The following is an 11400-nucleotide window of genomic DNA, read 5'->3' as shown; positions in this document are numbered from 1 at the left end:
CCTAAGGCCTAAACGGTTCGTTAATTGAATTTCTGTGTTATCTTTCGACACTTTCACCACCTCGGGTTGTAGAGAAATTGTTTAAATTTTTGTTATAACTTCTTCGTCATTGATTAATTCAAAATGGCCCCAAACATATGGTACTTCCTTCATTTGTCAAGAAATTTCGATATTTGCCATCGACCTTCCGATGGTGACTCATGTAGCTTTATGGTCTTCTCCTCTGCCGCTAGAAATTGTTGCACTTCTGACCATTTGCGGAATTAACCGGATACGGATGTAACTGCGGAAGCCGCGCATGCGCGATTGTTTTCACGAGGATCCGACTGCGGAAACGAACTTAGCCGGGACAAAAGTTCGCTCGCTTCACGGTACTGTGACAGGGTGGGGTTGAAATGAGTACAAGGAATATCTCTCTCTCTCTCTCTCTCTCTCTCTCTCTCTCTCTCTCTCTCTCTCTCTTATATATACAAGTAAAATGAAGCATATAGGTCTACCGGTAATTGCAGTAGAATATTCTAAAACACGTTTAGCTTATATGTTGCTGTAGGTAATTCTTCATTTTGCATTTTATTTCTTTTTCCTTCTACGTCTTCGGTTACATTTCTCCATAAATGCTATTGTACTATATAATATTTTTAATCATTCCTCTTATTAATATATATGTTTGTGTATGCGTTTATGTAAGCATAATTAGTCATTGCTGTTTACATTTATGTTAACACACCCGCGCGTTAACTTATTCAAGGTTCATAGCTCTCTGGGTTAATGAACACACACACACACACACTCACACTCTTCTTTATATGTATGCAGTTATCGATAGCCTTTTACCCTTTTCTCTCCTCCCATAATGGAATGAGGAGCCGAATGAATACCAATTATCCTCTGTCCCAGACTTGTGTCTGGATGACGACGGTGATATGTGCTATTACAGTCTACTTTTCTGGACCTGACTGTTAATATCCACAACCGATATCGCTTTAAACAATGGTAAGTGCTGAGCACGGGCTTCCTCCAGTCAGGGAGGCTCCAGTGATATCGACTGTGGATCTTTACCGTCAGCGCCAGAAAAACAACAGACAAAATGAGGAGATAAAGTTGCGTTCCTGACTTTTACTTCCATGTTCCTTACCACAGGGGAAGGACCGGGTGGGACGAATTCCTTCGACTTTCTGGGTCATGATCTCATGGCAGAGGTCGAGGGCGCAGCCTTTCTTCTTCTTCTTCTTCTTCTTCTTCTTCTTCTTCTTCTTCTTCTTCTTCTTCTCTCTCTTCCTCCTTCTTCTTTTCCTCCTCCTTTTAATAGTTAATGCAATGCTTCCCCGGGGAGGGTCATGTCTTGCTGCAGAGGAACTTGTCGGAAGCGCTTAGCATATTGTCTTAAGATCTCGTTGCAGATGGGACTGTGAATTTCTCTCTCTCTCTCTCTCTCTCTCTCTCTCTCTCTCTCTCTCTCTCTCTCTCTCTGCAAACTAGCAGTGAGAGAAAAACAAAAGAATTTATAACTCAAAGTCTACATGCAAAGAACAACCCAGTTTTGTGATTGATCTCTTACAGTTCATGGTTAATCCTCTGCCCACACGCCTAAGATTTTTCTTTTAATTTCTGGCAAGTGTTTAATGAAATAGGAATGTGGTCGGTAATGTAAATAAACTGAAAATGTCTTCTACATCCATTAAACTCAGTTCTTAAGTTGCATAAGTTACGAGATCACTGATGAGATATCGTCTTCAATAAGATAACGTTACGGTATGTTGACGATCCAGATTTCCCCTCTAGATAAACGCCATATGGTCAGGTATGTGTATGGATTTGTAAATAAATTTCCATGCGTATGCATGCATCCGTGAAGGAAAAGAAGAGAGAGAGGAGTAAAGAAATAATTATCAGAATATGGGGACGAAGACGCAGAAAATCGGAAATCGTAGAGAGGGGGGAGGATTTGGCCATGAACGGATGATAAAAATTTTAACGTCGACGTCATGCCATTTATGTTTTGAGAGAGAGAGAGAGAGAGAGAGAGAGAGAGAGAGAGAGAGAGAGAGAGAGAGAGAGAGAATTCGGACCTTGAAACACATCTGTGCTAAGAATTGTCAGGTGACGTGGATAGAAGTGGAGGTGACAATGGTGATGATAATGACAATGACGATGGTGATGATGATACTTATTAAAATAATGAATAAAAATAATGAATGTAGTTACTTAGTAGTGATGAGAACAGTTGCCGATTTATATGTAGAGTAGGACAATGAGAGGTTGCCATGGGTGTGATGACGCATTTTGGTGTAGATGACGTCATTTTTTTTTTTTCAATACTTGACATACGAAGACAGGCTGTCTTCCTCTTTGAGGTCAGAATAATAGTGACGGATTTTTTTTTTTTTGTACACTGATTCATGCCAATTTTGCAATATGTATATATATACCACAGGGGAAATTTTCCTGTGGTACGTGTGCTTATATAAATCAGTTGTCGTTGTGAACTCACACACACACACACACACACACACACACACACACACACATATACATATATATATATATATATATATATATATATATATATATATAAATATATATATATAATACACACACACGTGTGTGTGTTACCTTTAAATGTGTTTCAGATATGTTAGCGTTTGCGCATTGTAGCATGTTACAATAAATTTTATTTTCTTACAAGTGTACCATTTTGCGATCACGACTATTATTATTATTATTATTATTATTATTATTATTATTATTATTATTATTATTATTATTATTATTATTATACTTTCCATGAAGGTTTTTGATAGAGCATTTACTTGCTTAGACAAGTAAGTTTCGGGGCTCTGCTGGTGAACTGGTATTTTTAAAATAAATGATAATTTAGTAATTAAAAGTAAGTGAGTGTTTTATCTTTTAACATATATTTTCGAAGGAGGCCTTAGCTCCGAGCCTAACTATTTTTAACAGTCACGTAAAGAGAAAGAAATGCAATCAGTATAGCCTCAGAAAGCATGTATATCCTAATAATGGTAAAATTCTGTTCACCAAGTATATCATGTCATCTTTAAAAATAATAAAACATTTTAAAAGTGAATGTTGATCGTTAGAAAAAAAATGAGTGGTCCTTATGTTCATTTTAGTGTTCGTGAATTTGTATTTATGTAATTTTGTTATTTACTTTCGAAGTTATTATTTATTTATTTACTTAATAATTAATCAGTTATTTTATTGATCTTTGTAATTTATATTTATTCATTTATTAACTTCTGAAGCTATTATTTATTTATTTACTTAATAATTAATCAGTTAATTATTTTATTTATCTTTGTAATTTATATTTATTCATTTATTTATTAACTTCTTCAATTATTATTTATTTATTTACGTAGTAATCAATCAGTTAATGATGTTGTTTATACAATTATTTATTTATCTTTGTTTCCACATATATGAGGACTGGTTTCTGTGAGGTCCAAAGTCAAGGTCTTGTCAATACCGCATTTTGATTCTTTTAATTCACGTTCCCATTTTTCTTTGTCTTGCAGGACATGGCGGGTTCGAACAAACTTTTCGGGAAGGACCTGGGCCAGTACGAGGAGCTGGACATCGATGACCTCCTGGAACAGCTCTCGCCCGAGGAGCTGGAAATGCTCGCTGGAGAGGTCGATCCTGATGTGAGTTGTCGACACCCGATTTCGGTCGATTTCCCTTCGACCTTCCCTCTTTTTTGTTTTTTTTGGATTGGGTGGTGGGTAGTTCCTCGTTGGACGAGCCGGTAGAGTTCTCAGATAGCACTCTGCTAGGCCCGAGTTCGAGTCTCCGGCCGGCCAGTGAAGAATTAGAGGAATTTATTTCTGGTGATGGAAATTCATTTCTCGCTATAATGTGGTTCGGATTCCACAATGAGCTGTAGGTCCCGTTGCTAGGTAACCAATTGGTTCTTAGCCACGTAAAATAAGTCTAATCCTTCAGGCCAGCCCTAGGAGAACTGTTAATCGGCTCAGTGGTCTGGTTAAACTAGGGTATACTTAACTTGGGTGGTGGGTGAGCTGTTTGCATTTTTTGAGGTGTGATTGTTGAGGGAAATATATTTGGGTCACTAAGGATAATGTTGTTCGTGCTGTGGTCACGTTTTTATATATAGTTTTACAGATTTATATACATTTTTTCAGTTCTAATCTGCGTGGGCTTAAGGAATGGTTAATGTAATTAAAATGTAGAGAGAGAGAGAGAGAGAGAGAGAGAGAGAGAGAGAGAGAGAGAGAGAGATTGCGTGCACTAAAGAAAACCATTATATAACATAGATAGATATCGAGCCTGGCAATCTGTAGAGTGCTAAATTATGCGTGCCGTACGTTTGTGGGTCAAGTACACACGTGTACGTTATTTATTTTGCATATAAATTTTTAATCATGTTTGGCCTCAGAGTTTATATTACTCTGTGGTCGTAGTAATTTTGTTTATGGATATTGAGATTTTACGATGTTACTGACCCCCCCCCCCAGCTGAATAATCCCTCGGATTCCCGTGCTTGGCTTCAAGCCTAAATTTCATATTCCATTCCTGGCATTTTCCCTGTCGCATTTTACGTATAAAAGAGTGAAAGTGTGAAGAATATGAAGCTGTTTCCATTAGAAAGTAAATGAAAGTGCTAGAGATGAGGAATAGTGAGGCCGTAGACACCCTAACTGCAAAAAAAAAAAAAAAAAAAAGTGGCTCATTTGACCTAGCTAGCAACCAACGACATAACACTTGTCATAATTCGACTTGGTTGGAGGGCCGAGATAGTTCGAGATAACTTACTGATTGAGTCGAGATAACTTACTGATTGAGAGTTACCTTGCAGTGCAGTATCGTCGATCATTTGTCGTTTGAAAAAAAGATGCTTCTTATTATCATGAATTTTATTCAAGATACTTACTACAAGTATGCTAGATGATATGTATGTGAGTTTGTTTTTATTCATCTTCGTGAAGTTTGCTTGTTCTTTATCATAAAGTTTCCCTTATATAAAGACAGAAAAAACGTTAGGCCTACTTCTGCCGTATTACAGCCACAAATCGACTAGTTCTATCAGGTTGCGTTATTATCCTTTATGGCACCCTCAATAAGCTATAGTCTTCTTCTTCTTCTTCTTCTTCTTCTTCTTCTTCTTCTTCTTCTTCTTCTTCTTCTTCTTCCCTGTTAGGCGTTACTGTATATTGTTTTTCGGGAAACAGTTATGTGATGGAAATTGATTACCCGGGGGTGAATCGTATGTAGGCCTAAATTTTGGAGACAGTTGGTCATTCTATATACATTCGTTAATGATTTAAGATATTCTAGGTATTGATGACTGTTGTCATTAACGAAGTACTTTATTCTCCTCCCCCACCCATGTTACCTAAGTGATGTATACCCTGTAATATAATTCAGTAAAGTCATTACCGTTTCTTCAGATTACATTAATTTCTTTATCGAATATATGTGTAATTTCAGTAAATTATCTTGACCCGTTCACACAATGGTCTCTTCCATTATTCTTGTATTAGATATCATTTATTTAGTTTTCCTGACCCTTATTTAATTGGGTATATTTAACATAATCTTGAGTATTTCTATTGGATTAAAGTAAGGTCCCACTATTAGTTAATTCAAGCATCGTTGAAAACTATGATACTTTACACTTTGCCTTGAAATAACTAATTTTAAGATATAAGTTAGGATTGTGTCAGTGGACATGCACAAAGATGGTGATTGACTTTTGAGAAATGAAACTGGGAATAAAAATAAAATCAAGAATTGAGGAAAATTATAAAAATGACTATTTGCATAAAATTAATTTCATCAAATAACAATCAGGATGCTAAAATAAGGGTTGAGAATTTGGGAAAGCACTACAATGATAATGGAAATGGCAATTTGACAAAAGAGCAATTAGAAAATGAGTAAATCATAGGAATCTAATTTACTTTATGAGTACATTATAAAAACTGGAGAATACAGGGGCGTGGAGAATAATCCGAAGTTGTGTGTTAATGCTATGATAAATAATATACATTGTATTCCATTGCTGGAATCCTCATTCATTACCCCCCTCCCTTTTGCTTGGCAGGACACCCTGATCCCTCCCAGCGAGCGCAACAATTACAAGTGCGAAAAGGAGGCCACCGGGCCCCTGGACCGCAAGAAACTGATCAACCACATCAACGAACAGGCCCTTAATGAACCCGACAGACCGGAACTGGTTCCTTACGTAGCCGGTGTCGTCAGAGGCAAGAAGGTAAGGAGGAAGGATTGGTTTGGTATCTTGAAGTCACAGTGTGCATGGGATTAAGGTCATAATGTAATGGTAAAGTGTGTAAAATAGTAGAAGAATTGGATAAAATGTTGGAAGAAGATTATAGTGATTAAAGGAAGGATCAGCAGGGCACTGGTGCAAGGAAACACTTTTTGAGTGGGAATGGAGAGGTTTGCTGAAGAGGGCAGAGAAGGACCTCTGTGGAGGACTTCTTTACTTCAGATTCCTCGAAGGAACTTGGAACCCTTGGGCTCTTATCATTAGGCGTCTAGGTTTTGTCGTCTTTATTTCATGCTGATTTGTTTTCAAGCCACTAATAAGGGTCACGCTGCAGTATGTAAATTAAACTGGAACTGAAGAGTGTCATGAAGGAGCATGTGAAATGGTATCATATGTGAGCCCACTGAAATGGTTTTATGGGAGTGTTTGGGAGTTGGAGATGCTTCTTAGAGGATACATTATCGAGGCATACTTGATTTGTTCTTTTATAATAGGCTTTCTGGTCCTGTGGCTTTAATTTAGTTGTTGTCTGTAAAGAAAAATCTATCTTTTCATGTAAGCAAAAGTTAAATATTTTGTTGTGGATATCAGTATTGCAAAGAAGAACTTAGGAGACATTACAGAGAGTCAAGTAAATGGCAAAGGTTTTTAAATAAATGTAGTATTGAGGTATGCCATGGAGTTTTAAAATGTTATTTAGTTATTTGTGATATTTTAATGTATCGCCAAGCATTCTGTATCTTTTGTTTCATGGTTTCTGGTAGCAAGTTTTTAAAAAAAAATGTAAATAGAATTACAGGGAGAAGTACACACTCTTCTTATGTGGAAAATATAAAAATTTTAGAAGCTTCTGCAATAGTTTTACATTCATGTTCGGTGTATAAATTTAAACTTGATTGCAAAAACAAAAAGGTGTCATGTAAAAACCATACTCTGATCCTAATCACTTTGAAAACTGGGGAAGATAAAGTTACTTTCTGAAGATGTAAGCTGTGATGTTTAAAATGTCAATGATCTAAAAAGCATAATACTGTAGTATCTGATTATTTCATAAGATTAACTATGGAGACACAATCATGAATGATTGAAGTAGGATATTCAAGTCTTTAGTTTGCATTTGGAACAGGTATATCAGTGTTTATTTTTGCATTCATTTGAAAAGATGCTTCATATAAGAAAAAGTAAATAAATAAATAAATAACTTCAGAAGTAAATAAAAAATTACATAAATATAAATTCACGAATTCTAAAATGAACATAAGTCCCTTAGAAAAAAAAAATCTTGCTGATAAAACCCTTATAATTTTATCATTCAAGATTTATGATAATTTTGTTGAATGTTTGTCAGGTGAACCACAATTAATGCAGTCTGTTTCTCCTTAAAGTGGGTTCCACCTCCACCACCTGAGCCAGAAGAAGACGATGAAGCTGTTGCAAAACCCCAGGAAGTGGAAATCGACTTAGATGAAGAAATCCAAGCTGTTTTGGATACTGCCACAGAGGATGAAATTGTTGATCTAGCAGGTAATTTTATGACTTCAAACATAAAGGGGTTGTCTCATTCTTCTGAGGATATTTTTGTTACTGTTGAAAGATAGTGCATTATTCTGTATATATACATTTTCATAATCAGTTGTCTCATTTTGTTTTAGATAATACATACTATTTAAGGAATTCAAACACACTGTTTAAGAAATAAAAAAAGGGGTAACTTTTTCATTTTGTTTGAATGTAAAGGTACTTTGGAGTATTAAGGCAGAACCTTAAGGGAATATATCCTCTTGATGAATGTGCATCTGAAGGCTTATGAATCTTTCCAATCAAGAGAAGGCATAATCACCAAGCTTTTCCAGGATTTTGAAAAATATTAGAATAAAAGAAAAGCACTGCTATGGCATTTGACCCATATAGAAGGAAAAGTTTAGGTTTTTGTCCCATTTCTCAAGATCTCTTCTTTCCTAAAAGCTATAGTTTGAAGAAGAGAAGCTGTATTATATACCTCATAATTTGTGTGCAGTGTAAGAAAAAAATTATAAATCACTCTTCTCTTTTGAACAGCTGTTTTAGGTTTCCATTCCATGATGAGTCAAGAACAGTACCATGCTTCACTTTTGAATAAGGGAAAGCCTGTTGGTGTGGGCTGGGGTGGTGTCACAAAGGCCACCAAATTCAAGCCACTTCCTGCAGAACCTCCAAATGACACAGATGCTGAAGATAGCATCAAGAAACTGAAAGATGATGACCCCAACTGCAAAGACCTCAACTTCAACAACATTAGGGTAAGAAGACTCAACTCCACATTCAACATCAGAGCAGATTGAAATTAAATCTGTATGGTTTAGTCTGTACGAACTTGATGAAGTCTTATTCAAAATGTCCTTTTTTTTAGTTTTATTCAATTTGATTTAAAGCTCAATGTTTTTGTGTTGAGGAGGGATGCTTTTAGTTTTTGTAAATTAAACTAAATATCAGGTTATGTTCACACACAGTGTAGATGCTGTAATATCAAAACTGTTTTTCTGAGACTGAAAGAGAATAATTAAATTCTCATGGACTTTGTTGTGAACCCAAGATGATATGCAGTGCTTCGATGCCTTAGTTTTGATACTTTCATCTTGATTTTACTTGATATTAAATAGTACTGTACAGTACTTTTGAACTAAATTGTCTGTGTGCTTTAGCATATTCTTTATCTTTTATTTTCTTTATTTTCAGACCATATCTGATGAACAGTTCAAGAGATTATTTGATGCCTTAGAATTCAATTCCAAATTGGAAACTTTAAGTATGGCTAACACTGGAATCTGCGACAGACACCTAGATGCTCTGGTCACCTCACTTACTACAAACAATGCACTTAAAACACTCAAGTAAGAAGCATATATATTTATATGTGATTATAAACTTGCATTATATAAGATATTAATTTAAATATGTGCAAGAAACCAGTAATAAATGGAAGACAGTTAACAGAGGTATAACAGATAATGTGCAGATTATTGTTGTAGTAGCGTAGCATAACTAGGCCATTATTTCAAGTTTCTAAACTCATAAGACTAATTTAAAGAGATTTGTTTATAAATGGGAAGTACAGTAATATAAAATCTTGTAAAATATTTGACTGAAGCTATAAACTTCAGCGTAGTATAGTACCCATAGAAATGTGAAAAGAAGAGCAAAAAAGGGTGTGAGTGAAACGACAGATAAACAGAGATAAAAGATCAGGTAAAATGAGGATAAGTGTTGTAAAATCCTTCTTATTTTCTTTCCTTTTTTTGTATGTCTTTTGTATTATATTAATTTCACTCAAATTTATATGCAGTGAAAACTACAGTAATAACTCTCCACTGTCCACCTTGTCTGTATGAACACAGTGCTTTAGCTGCATTCTTCTTAGTGTGACAGTGCATATGTCCATGTGCACGCAAACTTGCCAAGAGTGTGCAGATACTATGCCCGTGCATTGTAAATATCAGACATTTTAGAGTGGAATTGAAAGTACGTATGTTGATCATCTTTTTGTGAATGATGCGCTGATTGATGTAGATTCATGCTGTTTCACCCTCACTTTCCTGTTACTGGTTCCCGTGTCTGTAGCATCAGATATATGGTGTCTTTTTGCGTTCATTCGAAATTTCATATTCCATTTAGAAGCTATTACATTTTTTTTATATTCTAAGTGATGTATTTTGGTTACATGTAGAATGTAAATGCACTAATGCCCATCTTGGAATGAATTGTGTAGGCTAAAGCTGCCTAACTACAAAATGCTCCTCACAACATCTACCAGTTTCAAGTAAATGACTGGCAAGGGATAGTTTTGTGTTGTTTAATTTTATTGCTTTAAACTTGATGATATCCATGCAACTGAAATTTTGGGGGCAGTAGCTGAGGAGATTTTGAGATTTTTCTCCAATATTCTCAGTTTACTAGTTCCTAGTACTGTATAAATTCCTGAACCAAAAAGAAAAAGATGGAAAACTAGCCTTTTCAGTTATATTAATGATAAGGAAATTATCAAAGTACACTTCACATTATAAAGAAAAATAACAGCATTAGCTATTGTGCACACTATCAGCAGTCGTACACTCTAAAAAGTGCATTAAAGGTGTAATGTTTATATGGAGTAAAGGATAAGTTTCTGTTTACAGTACAGTATATTTATACTTACGTCTCTGTACATTTTTAGTCTTAGGTACTTTAATAAAAATTCTGGACAGTGCTCTTTTGCACTGTTGAAAGAATATGTGTTGTTTGAATAATTGGAAATCTTCAAAAATATGTAGGGAATGTTTTCAGAGTGGTATGCTTTCCTCACTAAAGGGAGGTTACAGGTCTCGGAAATGACCTGAAGCAATAACTTGCACCATGTACCAAACTGACATGTAGCTCTTCAAAAGATTGTAAAGCACTTCACTAGAATGACTAGGAGGTATGTACCTCACTTGGAAGATGTGAATTACTTCAATCAAATTACTTAGATTAATGATAGTAGTTCCTTTAAAATTATTTAAGAATTTTCTTTAAGTTATCTATAGCTGTAGTACAATTAAGAACCTGACCCACTTGAAGTCTTAATTAAGATTTGTTATTATAGTATTAATTTTTAGATGCATGCTGTATGCAATAGAGAAACATTTTTAGTGATATTTCCTATATTTAGAAATGTGGCAGTTCATCACATGACTAAGGGAAAGAACTCTATAGTAGGTCTGTTGTCCCTTTACCTTCTAAATAGTAATGGGCAGCCCTATGAGAGTCAAGTGTTTCTACTCACTAGTTTGATTAAAGTATCTACTAATAATAATAATCTTTTAAGTGCTTTTTGAGTATTGATTAGACACAGAACCAGAGATATGACATGTCTGGTATATTAATTTACAATAGCTGTTGTTGTTGTAATGTAATTTTCCATATTACAAGAAAACCTGCGTCATTGTATGTTCTTAATTTTCAGTTTGGAAACAAACAACATTAGCCCAGCAGGTATTGTTCGAATCATGGAGGCACTTCTTAAGACACATACCATAGAAGAAATTCGTCTTGCAAACCAGGTAATACTTACTGCTACTGCTAGTATTTTAAGAGCAGAAGGTATTGTTTACTCTATAAGCATATTGTGCCAT

The 11400-nt window shown here is 35.2% G+C and overlaps 1 protein-coding gene across 26 annotated transcripts in view; it reads left to right on the top strand.

Annotated features, from left to right (window-relative positions):
- The window catches only part of tmod (tropomodulin), a 193397-nt gene that overhangs the window by 155866 nt on the left and 26131 nt on the right, over window positions 1-11400 (top strand). For all 26 annotated transcript variants that reach the window (XR_010857639.1, XR_010857634.1, XR_010857637.1 and 23 more), the window contains 6 exons: window positions 3540-3668; window positions 6089-6256; window positions 7660-7798; window positions 8333-8553; window positions 8990-9144; window positions 11232-11328. Coding sequence is in view for 18 of the 26 variants with exons in the window: in XM_067130323.1 (XP_066986424.1) it covers window positions 3540-3668; window positions 6089-6256; window positions 7660-7798; window positions 8333-8553; window positions 8990-9144; window positions 11232-11328 (909 nt within the window). In the remaining 8 variants the exon portion in view is untranslated. The remainder of the gene's footprint in view (window positions 1-3539; window positions 3669-6088; window positions 6257-7659; window positions 7799-8332; window positions 8554-8989; window positions 9145-11231; window positions 11329-11400) is intronic.

Source organism: Macrobrachium rosenbergii, chromosome 28 (assembly GCF_040412425.1).
Source record: "Macrobrachium rosenbergii isolate ZJJX-2024 chromosome 28, ASM4041242v1, whole genome shotgun sequence".
Classification (NCBI taxonomy): Eukaryota; Metazoa; Arthropoda; class Malacostraca; order Decapoda; family Palaemonidae; genus Macrobrachium; species Macrobrachium rosenbergii.
This window is presented reverse-complemented; position numbering and strand designations above follow the sequence as displayed.